Source organism: Caloenas nicobarica, chromosome 1 (assembly GCF_036013445.1).
Source record: "Caloenas nicobarica isolate bCalNic1 chromosome 1, bCalNic1.hap1, whole genome shotgun sequence".
NCBI lineage: Eukaryota > Metazoa > Chordata > Aves > Columbiformes > Columbidae > Caloenas > Caloenas nicobarica.
In genome coordinates, this window is record NC_088245.1 from 50,243,825 (window position 1) to 50,259,972 (window position 16,148).

The window sequence follows — 16,148 nt, forward strand, 5'->3', positions numbered from 1 at the left end:
ACACAGGAAGGCGTCCAGGCGGGTTTTGAACGTCTCCAGAGAAGGAGACTCCACAACCCCCCTGGGCAGCCTGTTCCAGTGCTCTGGCACCCTCAGTGAGAAGAAGTTTCTTCTCATATTTAAGTGGAACATCCTGTGTTCCAGTTTGTACCCACTGCCCCTTGCCCTATCATTGGTTGTCACCGAGAACACACACGCATATCTGGGCAGTGCTGCAGCCCTCCCGTCGGTCGGTCATGCGGGAAAGAGCAGGCTGGCCGCAGCCCTGGGCCAAGGTAAGGCTGGGGGAGGGGGGAGGCAGGAAGCCTGAGGAGGGGAGCGGGCCGGCTCTTCGCTCAAGAGGCGCAGAAGAGCGGCCAGAGACCGAGGCCGCACCGCAGGCCGGCGCTCAGCAGCCGCGGAGAGCTCACGGATAAGGCCCGGCAGCACGGCCGGGGGGGAGAGGACCACCCGCCGCCGCGGGCAGCAGCTACGCCGAACCCAACTCTCCTTCCCACCCAAATCCCGTCCGTGAGGGAACCGCCGCTGCCCGCCCTACCTGAGGCCGCGGAGGAAGCGGCTGCACCGTTACCGGCACCAACCGCCGCCCACAGCTCGCTCCGCCGCCGCCAGGCACCGCGCATGCGCACAGCACCCCCGCCCCGGCCAGTGGAGGCTGTCGGGAACCCGCCCCGGGCAGGCCGGCCCCGAGGCATGCCGGGACCCGGGGCAGCCGCGCGGCACGCTGGGACACGCAGTCCACGGGCGGGGTTGCGGCCCAGCGACGGGGTAACGGTTCCCCCCGAGCCACATCGCGCCCTGTCCCGCCCGGCTCCCCGCCGTGTGGCCGTCGGGACCGGGAGTGCCCGGCTGGCACCGTGTCGTGCCGCGGGAGCGTGGACTTTCCCCGCGCCGATGTGTATCCGGGTCCCCGGGAGCGGAGCCGGCGGGACTTTGATGGCGTCGCCTAGCAGCGGCCGCCGCCGGCCTCGGGGAGCGGTGAGGCCGAGGGGCGGGGGGTGCTCCGAGGGGAGGAGGCCAAAATCGCTGCGCTCTGCGCTGCCGCGGGAGCGCTGCGGGCAGCCGGGCCGGGCCGGGGGCGGCGGCGGGGCCGCGGGTCCCGGGCAGAAGCGTCCGGGCTCAGGCGGTGGCCGGGACAGGTCACAGCCCGCGGTGTCCGCTCTCCACTGGTGCCTCAGCCGTGCCCCGTTGTGAAGGTGGACCCAAAAGAAGGCAATTTGTTAATTCAGCACAGTCGGATGAGTTGGAGGCAAAATTGTCTCTCGGCAGCATCCTGGAGGGATCGTGGTCTGTCACTGTGTCCTTTCCGGCCTGCGATTTACAAACTGGAAGAAAACAGGAACACTGCACAAGATCCTATTTTGGTTGAGGCTTTGCCTTTAAGATCTAGTGCTCTGTAGAGCTAGTAGATGAGAGCTAGTCTGGGTAAGCTAATTTGAAAATCACAAGTAGCTAAAGACCAGTTAGTCCTAGTAAACTTATGTCGAGCTAGGAGAGCACATTTCCCACGTGACTGTGCTGCTTGTTGGTATGCAGTCTTGCTCAAGTAAACATTACTGTGCTACACGTTATACACACCTTCACGGAAAAAGAACAGCTATTCCTTCTGGTGCTTAATTTCACTCTGATGATAAGGTACCTGCATGGTAGCTTAGTTGCTTCTTGGTTTCTTGGAGGCAGCAAGGGACATTATTGTTGTTCTGATAGTACTTGAAACGCCCACCAGACCTCCTTTTCTATCTGGCCTTACTGAACTTTGTAATATCTGTCCATTTTATGTGTATTTGATTCCTTGAGTAACTCAAGAAAATCTTGTCATAGCTAATGTCAAATGCACATCTATCTCACACTTTTTGTAGAGCTGCAGTCTCGATGTCTTGCTACACATCATGTGTCAACTGAAAGCACAGGTTGTAGTTGAGGGCAAGGGATCAGCTAAATGTTATGACGGAAAACTCTTCAATTAAAGTTGCTCTTACTTTTTGTCCTTAAATATGTACATACTGCATATGCTTAGGTTGTGCCTCCCATGGCTTATTATAGATGGTCTCCCAACAAGTTGGATTATTTTGTTTATGTACAGCTATCTCTCCTTTTGGAGACTAATACTTTCTTAAGATGTTATTTTATAAGAGAAAAAGAGATTTGAAAGATGGAAGGTAGGAAAAGATTGACAGTAGTAAGGTTGTATGTTTGCTTAAGAATAGTTTTGATTTTCAGGCATTTTATACTGATAATTCCTACATCATTGTAACAGGTTTTTTTTAATATTCAGAAATATATATTTAAAAATATATTCAGAAAATATGAGGAAAGATTCATTTTTATCCTCCTTTAAGCATACAGCTGGATTTCAGAGTCTTACGACTCTTCTTTCAGAATGCTTAGGCATAATTTCAGCCTTTCATTACAGAAGGAAATTTCAGTTGTTGGGTCTTTAAACTGCTGAGTGATGAAGAGGGTACATGATGGAACAGATCTCAAAATAATCATGCTCAGCATAGAGCATTATAGCAGTTATTGATTTAGCTTCATTTTTTTTCCTATAAAACATATATCCCTGCTCTATTGTTAGTTTTTTGAATAATGAATTTAATATTCCTGATAGTTTTATTTCTTTCTTAGTTTTCTTAACCATTTAGGCCATATTCATAATTTAGGGCAATAAATAGTTTTAAATTGTTCTAATTTAAACATAGCTGAATCTAATTTTTGAAATATTGATAATAAAGGCTAGAGACAGCTCCAGAGAATAGAACAGTCCAAGACTTCCAATCCTTTCTGCCTTTTTCAGATACTGCATTGACTTTCAGGTGTATGAGAAGTCACTGTGGCCCACAGCAACCAGTAGGTAAGCAGTAGAACAAAACTTTGCACCACTTTCAGATCAGATTTTTTTCAGTTTCCAGATTGTTTACCGTCCTTTATCAATTCAAGTATTCTAATCAACAGGAAAGGATATTTAATAAAACAGTTTATTGTCTTAGAAATGAATGTCAAGAAACGGATGCTCGTAGTATCAAACTAAGGCAGATGTTGGTTGTGTTTTAACTATTAGAAATAATGATTTTGTGACTGTAAGATATTTATCCTACAAGGACTGATTGAGAGGGCATCCAGTTGTGTTTTTTCATTAGCGTAAAAAGAACACATTGAGAGGTGGGGAGGCAAAGAAGGATATTAGAGTTAAAACAGAGGTTTCACATGTGTCTTGCTCCTCACTGTTAGCGTCACAAATTCATTGAGTATGCATGATGTAATTTTTTACTTAATGGTTTAACTATAGTCTCCTTGTTTGGAGTAGGTGAAAATGTGAGCACTATGTTAATCAGTGTTACAAAATCGATACAATTGTTAGAATCATCTTCTGTGGTTCAGTGGGCAACTTGCTTTAAATAATTTGACATAAAATTGAATGGCACCAATAATGTCTGATAATTGTTATTTTAATCTTTGTTCCAGAAAAAACTACAAATTCAATATGGCACCCATTTTAGATTGGAAGAAGCTTATGAAAGTTGATCCAGATGCTCTGCCTCATGAAGAGGATCTAGCGGACAGATTGCTGGAAACCGTGTCCAAGGTATTCCAGGGGAAAACAGAACATAAGGGTTTTGTTACGCATTCTTCCCTAAACTATCTCTGGTCCCTCACATGCATAAATGACATGAGGAAGAAATTTTTTACAATGAGGGTGGTAAAACACTGGCATATGTTGCCCAGAGAGGTGAGAGATGCCCCATCCCTGGTAACATTCAGTGCCAGGCTGGACGGGGCTCTGAGCAACCTGATCTAGTTGAAGATGTCCCTGTTCATTGCAGGGGTGTTGGACCTTTGAAGGTCCCTTCCAACCCGGACTATTCTATGATCCTGTTTTGTGAATTTCATTATTTGTATAAAACCACTGTTGTCTCTTTTCTTAGGTTGATGGGAAAGACTTAAAAACTGAAACTCCAGAAAAACTGATACACCTTTTTAAAATTACTCAGTCGCTAATGAAGGTTTGTATTAATCCTTACTTTCTACAACTCTGCAGATGCATTTGTTTAGTTTTTGTTGAAAAAAAGCATCATTACTCTCTTTTTTTTTTTCCTCTATTAAACACACATGCTTACTCCTAAGAGCACTTATATGATAAATGTGTGCTTGCACCAGAGTGTCTGCTCATAGCTGTTGGGATTATGGCATGTAGCAATGGAAAGTGAATAGGGCTAACATAGTTATATAGTTAAGGAACCTTAGTTTTATAGATGGAAAATGCAAGAAATATCTCAAAAATTGGTTAGATGTTTTAAGTCACTGGTGATGATTTTAACTTTAATAGAAGTTTACATGGTAGTTTATGTTTTAGAGTAAATAAAAATGTCACCATGAATGAAAAAAACACCACCATCCTAAAGCCAATACTATAAATCTTTCATACTTTCTTGTATTTAGTGGTAAATGTACGGACAGCAAGAAATACCAGCAGCAAAGTTTAGCACATTGATTTTAGAACAACTTTTTAACCATTTTTAATTCTCAGCAGTATACTTTTGAATGTTTAGGTAGCCTTGTAGAATAAATTGTTGAAGAAGATATTTCAACAATCTGATCATCTTAATTTCCAGCACAGGGAACAATGGGAGTGGTTTCATTTGTTTAAAGAGAGAAAATCAATGTTCTTTTGTAAATGTATGTATCATTTTAAACATGAGGTCTATGGAATAATCTTTTAATTTATTTTAATAGTAAATATTTCTTCTTTAATTACTATACTTCTTTTTTCCAAGATGAAAGCTCAAGAGGTAGAGCTGGCACTAGAAGAAGTTGAAAAAGCTGGGGAAGAGCAAGCCAAATGTGGTAAGCAAGCCTTTTTATGCTGTTTCTAAATGATTTGTTAAATGTATTTTTTAGCGTTTTTTCAAGTTTAGGGAACTGAATAAAATATGCTGAAGTCAATTGCTTCAGTGAAGCCAAATATTTAAAGACTAAGACTATCGTTCTTTTATGTATTTTTTACATTGTTAGGTAATTCACTGTATCTGTTCTATTTTAACAGAAAATCAATTTAAAACAAAGATGATGAAACTTCAACATGAATTAGAGGTATGTTTTAAAATGTTGTTAGTTTATAGAGTGCTGTTTGGTGTTGGTTTTATGAGATTTTTTAGACTAGTATTTTAATCTAGTAAAGAGATGTAGTAGCCCTAGATTTTCGCTTATTCTTTTTATTAGCTTTTGAATATTCACGAGCCTCGGGTTTGCAAAGAGCTGTATGTACACTGAATTTTTCCATACTTGAATAAATCCCATTTATTTTTAGAGATTTCTGTGTTTTGTTGAAAGAAGCTAGTGAGCCCTTCCTGTTGCTTTTCCTGAACATTAGGAACGTTAGTCTTAGCATCTCCTTTGTTTTTTTAGTTCTTTCCATTTTTGAATAACTGTACTGTATTTATAATGTTATTTTAATGCTCCTAAGATGGCACAAAGATCCGCTGGTGGTCGTGATACTCGGTTTTTGCGTGATGAGATTCGCCGACTGGAAAAACAATTAGAACAAAAAGAGAGGCAGTTAACAGATATAGAAAAAGAATTGGAAAAAGAGAAGAAAGTGAATGAACAGGTAAGACAGACTTAAGCTTGACATCTCTTCTGACACATCTTTTGAAAAGTTGATGTTCTGAAAGAGCCTCTGGAATAAAAAAAAACCAACACCACCACCACTTAATGAAATAGGACCACTGTCCTTTCATTTTCTGTTTTGTTTCTGGAGTTCTTTATTTTTGTAGTTTGTCGTGTTAGTGATACATATAAAGGTTTTCCATGTTGTTCTAGCTTGCTCTTCGAAATGAAGATGCTGAAAATGAAAATATCAAATTAAGGAGAGAGGTTAGTAAAGAATTTTTTGCTGATTTACTCTATTTTTAACTTTATTTATAGATATATTATCTGCTTTCTGTATTTATAATCTTTGGCGTGGCATGACGTTTAATTCTGGTTTAGAACATATCCTGGTTACTTGTACAAACAGTATGTAATTTTAATCACATTTAGCAAATATATCACACATCTGCTCTGATGGAACTTAGTTAATTGAGGTCAGGAGATGTCTACATTTGAATTTACATAGTCCTACTGTGCATTAATTTTGTCTGGATTTTGTGTTTTGAATTGTTAGTATTTTTCTTAAATACTATTGACAAATAGATTTGCTTGATATTAGACAAGATTCAGCTTATGCTTGCTGCTTTTGCTAAGATCATCTTATTGGTTAAAATAAAATGATAAGAAGTCAAAAGTTAATATAACAATAAATGCAAAAGGAGTTAACATTCTTCATTATTAGAATTGGTTTTTTTAGTCATTCCCTGGAAACTTTGTTTCCAGCTGCTTTTAGAAAAAATTCATGTTTTAGAGCATTTAGTACCTGTAGTCTTGGCATCTGAGAGAATAAAACAGACAGCAAAAGTTAAAATAATGTCCTGGCTGGAAACCTTGAGAATCGCCCCTCAAAATACCCTTTTACATGTGTGTGTGTATGTATTTACATGCATGCACAGGTACACAGAAAACTCTATTTTATTTTGTCTCTCTGTTGATTCCTATTTAGTCTTCCTAAAGCACAGATAATTTCTAATATTTTTCATGCTTTGTTCTCTTGGTCTTGTTCTCTCCTTTTTAATCCGAAGAAAAAACGCATAAAGAAAAAGGTGAGGCTTCTAAGTTCTTTAAAAGCAGACTGTAGGAAATTGAATGGGTTTTGTCTTAGTTCTTTGTGTTAGCTTGCTAGGAAAGCAACAACTTTGTCTTGAACTCTTCAAACCAGATTTAAGTTTGGATTCCTTTCTGTGCAGAATGAACAGTTGCGTCAGGATGTAGTTGACTATCAGAAGCAAATAGATTCTCAAAAAGACACAATTCTGTTACGAAGAGGAGAGGATTCTGATTACAGATCACAGCTGTCCAAAAAGAACTTTGAACTTGTCCAGTATTTGGATGAAATTCAGGTAAAATCTGCACATTGTTGAATATTTGTTAGACTGTTATGCACGATAGTGTTTTTCACAAAGCTATGCCAATTTCTTGATCAAGTCATGTGGAGTAAGGGAATTTGGAATACAGTTGGGTTCTGTGATGTGTTGGTGTGGTTTAACACCAGCTGGCAACTAGGACAACGCAGCTGCTCGCTCACCTCCCCCACCACCCTCCCAAAGTGGGATGGGGGAGAGAATCAAAAGGGAAAAAAACCCTCGTGGGTTGCAATAAGAACAGTTTAATAGGACAGCAAAGGAAGAAGTAATGATAATAATGACAGAATATACAAAACAAATGATGCACGATGCAATTGCTCACCACCAGTGACACTAATAGCCTGCAGGTTCCCAAGCAGCAGTATTTGCCCCCCAACCAACTCCAGTTCATATACGGAGCATGACATCATATGGATGGGAACACCCCTTTTGCCAGCTTGACTCATCTGTCCTGACTTTTCTCCCTCCCAGCTTCTTGTGCACCTGGTAGAGCATGGGAAGCCACAAAGTCCTTGACTACCCAGCAACAACCAAGACATCAGTGTATTATCAATGTTCTTCTCATATTAAATCCAAACCACAGCACTATCCAGCTACTAGAAAGAAAATTAACTCTGTCCCAGCTGAAACCAGGACATGCATATTCTCTGCATCTGTGAATCTGACATAAGTAATGAAGTTACTGGCAACTGGAGATGTGTCTTATTTGCTGTTCAGATTTGTTGAAATTGATGATCTAGAGGTGTAATACTCTCTTTTGTGCAAATTTCATGTAAGACTTTTAAGTCTTACATTTAAGGTAGCTATCAATTAGTGCTTTAGGTAGTAAGATGTGCACTTTTAAAAAATAGCTTTTTCTTTAATTTTGCAGAATTTGACTGAAGCCAATGAAAAGTTAGACATTCAAAACCAAGAAATGAGGAAGAATCTTGAGGAATCAGTGCAAGAAATGGAGAAGATGACTGATGAATACAACAAAATGAAACTAATTGTGCAACAATCTGATAGTGTTATGGATCAGTTAAGAAAAGAGAAAGAACAGTACAAATTTCAAGTAGGAACTGACTCTGATATTATTGAATGTATTTTTCTGTGGTTTATACTGTATTTTCATTTTTTTTTGTTAAATTAAAAAAAAAACATTTAACATATCTTTATGTTAATGTTAAACACGTGCTCTACTGAAATAGCTCTCTAAAAGTAGTATGATCTTTAAATTTGGGGCAAATTTTAAAACTTGACTGCAGATTACAAAATTTTTCTATACAAAATGTTAGTCATACTCTGTTCATAAGAGTCATCACCTTCCCTTGCTGCTATAATGCTAATCTGTTAAATTGTATATACTTAATGTACTGTGTTTGTACATATACGCTGATTAAGCAAAATATTTTTGTGATATGATGTTCATCCAAATCACATTTCTAGGTTCAGGACCTTTCAGATCAGCTGAAAGCAAAAACTGAGGAAGACGATCCACTCATGGCAGCTGTAAATGCAAAAGTTGAAGAATGGAAGGTACTTTTTAATAATTTTTTATTCTTTTTAGGAATTATTTTAAGTGTTCTGATGGCATTTTATCTTCTTTTCAGAAAATCTTAGCTTCAAAAGATGATGAACTCCTGGAGTATCAGCAAATGTTGATTAACTTGAAAGAGAAAATGAAAATGGCCCAGCTTGATGTAGACAGAAACAATATACTGGCCCTTCAGCAGGTACAGTCTATGTGAGAAATTACATGCATAGAAATTACCATTCACTAAATATGCTAGTGACCAAATAATTATTTAGTCTTTCATAGTTTGCAGATACCAGAATATGTATTACTTATGTTTGAGAATTATGAGACAGGTTGATTCATTCCACTGCCAAGTGAGCTTAATAGACGGCGCACAAAGAAAACTTCTCTTGCTGTATAAATGAGCTGAGCTCTTGGTAGTTGGTTTGGTTACTTTCATATTTACCTTTTCTAACTATTAATAGAGTGATTGCTTTAACATCTAAGCATCTGTAATTTAAAGTTTTTGCATTATAGCTAAATATTTGTCCTCTAAATTTGTTAGTCAAGGCAGAGTCTTACATAGTGTTTAATTTTCTGTGTTCCTTTGTCTCACCTGTGGTTCAGCCCATGATAGAGCTAGCTAAATTTGAGTCTCTCTCATATTCATGCAAAATTACATAGTTTTTTATGATTTTGAATTTCCCCACTTACTCACAAAACGTAAAAAGGATAAATAAATAATGCTGCCCATTAGGAATTCTGAAATATACATTATGGAAAGCATACTGTATGATACCAGGATGATTTCCTGCTCTGCTTCAAGTTTTTTAAATAAATGTATCATGACATTTGTGTTACATGTTGGGCCCTTGTAGACTGAGCAGTGTGGTGAGATACATTTATGCAGTCTTCCAAAATCAGGAACAGAGGCCTTCTCAGGAGAAAACAAACCTTAAGCACAAATCAGCCTGTAATGATCAGAAGAGGAAGGCAGCTGAAAGTGACTTTGATAAACAGTTGCAAAGTCTGGTTTTAGCTGACTAGATGGCTGTAGAGGTTGCTTGTTTGGATGACTGTCATTAGCATGACATTTTGAACAGTTTTGTGGAAATAAACGTATTTTTAAAGCAGACGCTTAAAAATTAAATCAAGTTACTGCACTGTGCTTTAACTCAAAATAGACTGAGCTTGTTATGTGTCAATGTATGTTTGCATTCTTAAGGGTTATGTTTAGCTCCTTACAACTTTTCTAAGCTCTTTGCCTTTAGATTTGAAATGGATTTATATTTGTCCTCTTAAGAAGGCCAGAGCTTTTGTTTTTCATAACATCGTTATAAAGTAAGAGTGGCAACTCTTGAGGTTTTTGGTTTATAATTACTTTCTGTAACCTTTTTCCAAGTCTCTTTTTTTATATTTTTCCTCTTCTTTTTTTCATCACAGAAAAATTAACATTAAGCTCTGTGATATTTCTAAATTTCATATATAAGCACAGAAATAGTCTAATATAGATAGAAGTCACTTCCACAGTTTGTGTGTACTTAGGGATGTATATGCATGCAAAACAAGGTGTGATATGAATTTTTAAAAGTTGGATGACTTGCTGAAAGGCAGTCTGCAATACAGGTGTCATGTATGATGGATTGTTAGTCCTCCCAGTCTTGAACTTGGATCTTTTGGCTGCCACTATCAATTGTTTATGACAAAGCTGTAAGAAACCTGTATCATCTGAAACTTTTCATCGTGCTCTTAGAGAAATGTTCCGTTTAAAACTGATATACTGAAATACTGCTTTTATTTTTGTGTGTGTATTTGAATACTTTGTTTTTACTCTTTCTTTTATTTTTCCTGCTTTGCCTTAAAATACCCAACTTCTAGATAATATCTGAACTCTATGTTGTAAGTACAGTATATTTGATGTTCTATGAATTGTTTTGTGTTAGCTACTTTTAATTTCTTCATTTGCTGTGTGATGTTGTGTACTGGTAGCTTGCCTGTCAGTAAAGAAGAATTAATTAATGGAGTTTCTTTTTTTGTGTGTGTAGGGTGTGCAAGAGAGAGATGCTCAGATAAGATTGCTTACTGAACAAGTTGAACAGTACACCAAAGAAATGGAACAAAATGCTTTTATTATTGAAGAATTAAAAAATGATCTCCAAAAAGATAAAGGTAACATGACAATTTTATTTTAATATCTATGGAAAGGAAAATAAGAAAACACAAATATACTGTGCATTCTTTATTCTCTAGAAATACAGAAAAAATATTTGCAGTATTTGAGTAACATTAGTATCTATTTATTTTCGTTCATTTCTGTTTATTAAACATTAGTGAAGAGTTAAAATTTATTCATAGTACTTCAGTGGGTTTTACAGGTAATACAGTGCCTAATAAAACTATACCCGGCCTGTAAAGGTTAGAGCATAATGTATAAGGTTTCAGTTCTATCAAGAATTGCAAGCAAGTAGCAGCATACAATTCAAAATAAATTCTGATGTCCCTTACGTGCACTAACTTCTTACAAATATTATTTGAATGAACGGTTAGGAAAAAAGAAAGCTCTCATATATAGTCTTTTGCAATTACTTAAAAAGAGTGGAAAATTAAGGTCTCCTTTATAACATAATCTGAAGTATTTTTTTCTTGGTGAGTGGCTAATAGCAAGAATTCTTAGTTGAATGGTAAGTGGATCAAGGTTTTTCTTTCCAGGTCACTCATCTCTTGCTCAGCAGAATCGTATTGGGGTTATGCAAGAAAAGTTAAAAATGCTAGAAGAGAGAACTAAGGAGGCTGAGAAATCGGCAGAATTAGCAGAAGCGGATGCTAGAGAAAAGGACAAAGAGCTTGTTGAGGCTTTGAAACGAATGAGAGACTATGAACAGGTAAACAATTTGTCAGACTGGACAGAGTATTTAATCATATTTTTAGGAGATCATTTTATCCTTCCATTTTTTATTGACTGTGTTCTAGTTAGAAATGAAATCAGTGACTTTTGATGCTATTTTTTTCCTTTGCTTTCATAATAGCATTTAGTGGTCACTGCATGCAATTTGTTAGCCATGCTTAACAATTTTTAGAAGTTGTCAATTTTAACATATTCATATGTGCTTTTGAAGTCCATTGAACAGTAATTGAACACTTAAGATAATGATTCTTCAAAGGGTCATGTAGTAAGGGGACTCGGTTTTGAAATATGCAGAGATTTCTCTGTAGTCAAAAGACAGATTTGTAGGATCTGCTTTTTATTCAGTAACTTTTTTCATTAAGCATAGTGCAGAAGAGTGATACAAGTTGAAAACTATTTTTTCTTATCTGTGTAATGATGAAAGACAGATTCATAATTTACTTTCATACATCTTCTGTTGGTTGTTTTGTTTTTACTTCCCATTTGGGTTTTTACAGGGAATATACGGTTTGGAAGAGGCTGTTGCTGAAATAACAGATTTAAAAAAGCAAATCAAAATACGAGATCATGAGATTGAAACCTTAATTAAGGAAGTCAATAAACTTGAACTTAAAATAAATGATTTTCTTGATGAAAACGAAGAACTCAGAGAGCGCTTAGGTATGCTATATCCCTTATATTTTCAGTTATTTGTTGTGTAAGAATTGAAATAACATATCATGGAAATCTATTACTATACCAAATAACTACTGGGAAATAATTTTGTATATTCTGCTAATATTTGCGAGTAGTTTTAGTGAGTTAGGATAAAGTGCATGAATGTACATGACTAAACTTGAATGTACATGACTAAAGTTGGCCTACAGGTTGCTTTGAAGAAAGTAGGAGAATAGGTTTTATAGTGCTTTTTTTGTTTTGATTCCTCTTTGAGTCTACACTGCCTAATTAATTTCATAATATGGTATCTGGAAACCATAACATACTGAAGTTGTAATGCTAGATTGAAAAACACACAGAAAATTTTGGACAGGCTTATTTTTACATAGAAGCATCTAAACATGAATATAGTTAATTTTAGCTGGCATTTTATTGCATTTTGTCTTTTGAATAACTGAAGTAAAATTATGCTTTCTTCTGGTGTTATTACATGGAGAATAAGATGTGTGTATATATACACAAATACATAAATTCAGCTATCAACTTTTTTTTAATTCTACTTGACTAGTTATGTTCTGATTTAAATTAACTGCATTCTAGTGATTACTAACATTAATGTTTCTCCTTAATGAATAGTTATACAGCATATACTTTGTTTTAGGTCTTGAGCCAAAGACAATGATAGATTTAAATGAATTCAGAAACAGCAAAGCACTGAAGCAGCAGCAATATAGAGCTGAAAACCAGATTCTTTTGCAAGAGGCAAGTGATAAATCCTATTTTTGTGTAAGACGTACACAATAAAAATATATTTGAACAAACCGAAATACTGATCTGTGAATAATAATATGCAGATTGAAAGACTAGAAGAGGAAAGAATTGAACTGAAAAAACAGATTCGTAAGTTGGCTCAGGAGAAAGGAAGAAGAGTTGCAACAATAGGTGGGATTTTTAAAATTATAAACTCTCCTTTCAAAACCATCTTGTCTATACTTATTAATATAGCTATGTTATATTTAATCATTTGTTTGAATTACAAGGCTAAATACATTTCATTTAATATGTAGGAAGAGGTGCGTGGGTTTGTTTTTCCATAGTCTTACAGCCCAGCAGCTTTTTGACCCGTGATGGGTAGTAATGCATCACTGAGAACTGTGTCACTGGCTTGCAGTTCTTAGATGCAGTATGATCTCATCATGATTTCCAGTAAATATACATAATGTATGTGTTTCAAAAATCTTACAGTTCCAATTCTGTGCCACCCCAGGAAGCATAATGTGCTCAAATGGAAAGGTTTACAATTCCTTACTTTGCAGGTAGAAAACTGGAACTCAGATATACTGAATGGAATATATTCCGTTGCTTGGAGGCAAATTAAAAATTCATAACCATTTATTACTTTTACATTTACTTGCAATTAGTATTGGATGCTGGTGATGTGCAGATAACTGATAGCTTTACTGAAGAGAAGGAAATGAATAAGAGGAAGTTTGATTTCTTGAACAGGCGTGATACTGCTGAAGTAAAAGCAAAGGTAGGTTCATAAAGTAGGTTAATAATAAAAATAATGTTATTTTGTAAATGTTCAAATATTTCTCTAGGTGCTTTTATTAACTGCTTTGAAAAAATAAAAAAATAATAATTTGTAAGTTTTTAGAAGACTAATGAGTATTCTATATTTTTTGTGAATATAGGCTAGAAGTTTGTGTAACGTGGAAGGGAGAAACACAATTGCAGATAGAGAAGCACCAGTTAGACTTTTGAAGTCAGAGAAAGATATAGCTGAAAACAGGAAGGCTGTGGGAGATCTACCTAGAAGAACTGGCATACTTGAGCATTTACATCACTTGGAAAAAAATAGGAATGCTTCTTCAGTTCATTTAGGTTCAAAACATGTGACAGAGTGGCAGCTCATTAATGACAACTGCAATTCTGAAACTCTTAGTATAAAAGAGCTTTTTGTATCATCAGAGCTACAATTTACACAGACATCAGAGATAACAGGTTATACAAACAACAGAGAGATGTCAAAGGACTTAAAATCAGACTATACAGGTTCATTTTCTGCTCATCAGCAAGTGTGTCAGACCTCAGAGGTAAATAACCAAAATTACAGAAACAAACCATCTTTTCACAACCAAGTGCCAATAATTTCTAATTCAGACCAAACAGGTCAGGAAAGTTTTTGCCCAGCATGGTCTCTCAGCAAAAACTCTCTGATTCCTTGTACATCTGATCTTGGAGAGCCAGTAATGCACGAAACACAAATAATGACATTGAAGGATAAGCAACGCTATTCACAAGTAAAGTTTTCTGATTTAACTACCTCACAAGAAGACAGAGAAGGAAGTAAATGCCTAACAGAATTGTCACAAGTGAAAACTTTGGAAAGTGGACTTGAAAATGAACAATCAGGACACTCAGGTCAGGTAGATCCTGTTGAAAATCTCATAAAGCAACTGAAGAGAGAAATAGCACTTCTTAGAGCACAGGTGAGACACCAGTATACTGTGTGTATGTTTATATCTATTGCAATTATTGAAAAGATAAGTGCAAATAATAAAGATGTGTTAGTTGATTTTCATCTTTATTAATTAAAGCTATAGGGTAGTTCTAATAGAATGGTGCATTTTTTTCTTCTAATAAAGTGCCAAGTTATTAACTTGCAGTTTATTTGTTGACATAGGGTTGAAAAGTGTAGGCATATACTTTAATTTTGTTGGTGGAAAAAGTTTGCACAACAATCGTGCACACATACATAGATGGGTATAAAGAGAGCACAGTTTTCATTCTAAGACTTTACACACATCTGTGTAAACAAAGTACTCATCACTTTTCTTATTAGCCCATACAGCCTTGCATCTTGTACAAACCAATTGTTGTGACTGTATTTTAAACAACATGGTTTGAGGATTATTTTTTAAAACTGTTTTAAATAAATACAGATAAATTCAAATGGTAGTTTACAATCATTAGGTGAATGAAGTAGGAACTGAATCAGTCCTTTGGTGTGAAAGACAGAAGATGAGATTTCTGTTAAAAGATGCAGACGTTATTTGACTAGAGGACATTTCCTACCTCCAGAGAGAACAGATGGTGTAGAGTTAGACTTTTGGAATGAAAGAGGCTTTTCCATCCAGGAAACATCGAAGAAGTTCCTGAATTGGTTCTTCTATCCTTTTATCCATTTCCCTGCCAACTGAGGAAGATAATGTATATCTTCAGGAAAAAAATTATTTCCAAGGAAAAATTCCATTATTCATTAAAATGATCTCAAATGATCATGTATTTTAGGTTCTCAAAAGGGTTTTTGGAAACTTTTTATAAATCAGTGAAAGAATTGGTTGATTTCAGGGTGCTTGCTGTGGTTTCTTTTATTCACATGATAAGTCATGTAAAAAAATATTCACTGGTAGCTTCCTAAATTGGTACCTTAAAATGCTCTGTTAGTTTTCCGTATAGTGGAGGACATTGATTTGGTTGCTAGAGTTACATTTGGTGCATGGAGACAGCCAATGTTTCTGAGTCTCACAGACTTTTGGTCTGTGTAACACTGTTGTTCCAACCGCTGCATGACCCAAGAATATGTTTCCCTAGACAGTGTTATATGGGATACACATTGTGTAATTTTTCTAGTGAATCCATCTCTGTTGCAGTTGCATTTCAAGCAGGAGATTCATATGTGGACTGGGAAATTTTCATGAAGGCATACGCCAAATTTGGAAAAAGGCTGGGACTAGAAAGGTAGATTGCTAAAATTAGGCTCTATGTATTTTTTGACTGGGAGAAACCAGCTAAGAATGTGATGAAGAAACATCATGGTTACAATGTATAACATAAGCAAATAGGTCTTTCCTATCTTTAACTGAAATATTTTGGAACTGGTGCCATTTTTGATGAGCCCATTGAGCTGTGTAATTGATCAATGGAAAATGCAAGTCTGTATACATCAGGCTTTTTTCAATTATACAACAATTTTTCCATGCTACAGGATTAGGCTTTGCTGTTGTGATTGCTCCTAAAATACTGTATTAGCCAGCTGTGGAATGAATAATGCCTATATAATTGCATTTGA

The 16,148-nt window shown here is 36.8% G+C and overlaps 2 protein-coding genes across 10 annotated transcripts in view; one reads left to right on the forward strand and one right to left on the reverse strand.

Moving 5' to 3' along the window:
- The window catches only part of TMTC3 (transmembrane O-mannosyltransferase targeting cadherins 3), a 35,277-nt gene extending 34,662 nt beyond the window's left edge, over positions 1-615 (reverse strand). Inside the window, exon 1 of one of the 2 annotated variants that reach the window (XM_065648090.1) lies at positions 539-615. The gene's annotated coding sequence lies outside the window, so the exon portion shown is untranslated. The remainder of the gene's footprint in view (positions 1-538) is intronic. The other variant, XM_065648098.1, reaches the window with a different exon arrangement.
- Positions 616-728: 113 nt separating this feature from the next.
- The window catches only part of CEP290 (centrosomal protein 290), a 54,359-nt gene continuing 38,939 nt past the window's right edge, over positions 729-16,148 (forward strand). For 3 of the 8 annotated variants that reach the window (XM_065629878.1, XM_065629909.1, XM_065629919.1), the window contains exons 1-18: positions 1,597-1,635; positions 2,795-2,851; positions 3,463-3,583; positions 3,924-4,001; positions 4,773-4,842; positions 5,042-5,088; positions 5,462-5,605; positions 5,818-5,871; positions 6,837-6,989; positions 7,885-8,067; positions 8,442-8,531; positions 8,606-8,728; positions 10,557-10,680; positions 11,221-11,393; positions 11,914-12,076; positions 12,735-12,835; positions 12,928-13,015; positions 13,495-13,607. In XM_065629878.1, coding sequence (XP_065485950.1) covers positions 1,628-1,635; positions 2,795-2,851; positions 3,463-3,583; positions 3,924-4,001; positions 4,773-4,842; positions 5,042-5,088; positions 5,462-5,605; positions 5,818-5,871; positions 6,837-6,989; positions 7,885-8,067; positions 8,442-8,531; positions 8,606-8,728; positions 10,557-10,680; positions 11,221-11,393; positions 11,914-12,076; positions 12,735-12,835; positions 12,928-13,015; positions 13,495-13,607 — 1,890 coding nt within the window. In that variant the 5' untranslated portion in view covers positions 1,597-1,627. Of the gene's footprint in view, positions 979-1,136; positions 1,426-1,591; positions 1,636-2,794; positions 2,852-3,462; positions 3,584-3,923; positions 4,002-4,772; positions 4,843-5,041; positions 5,089-5,461; positions 5,606-5,817; positions 5,872-6,836; positions 6,990-7,884; positions 8,068-8,441; positions 8,532-8,605; positions 8,729-10,556; positions 10,681-11,220; positions 11,394-11,913; positions 12,077-12,734; positions 12,836-12,927; positions 13,016-13,494; positions 13,608-16,148 lie in introns of those variants that run through there. The other 5 variants (XM_065629890.1, XM_065629901.1, XM_065629944.1 and 2 more) reach the window with 5 other exon arrangements.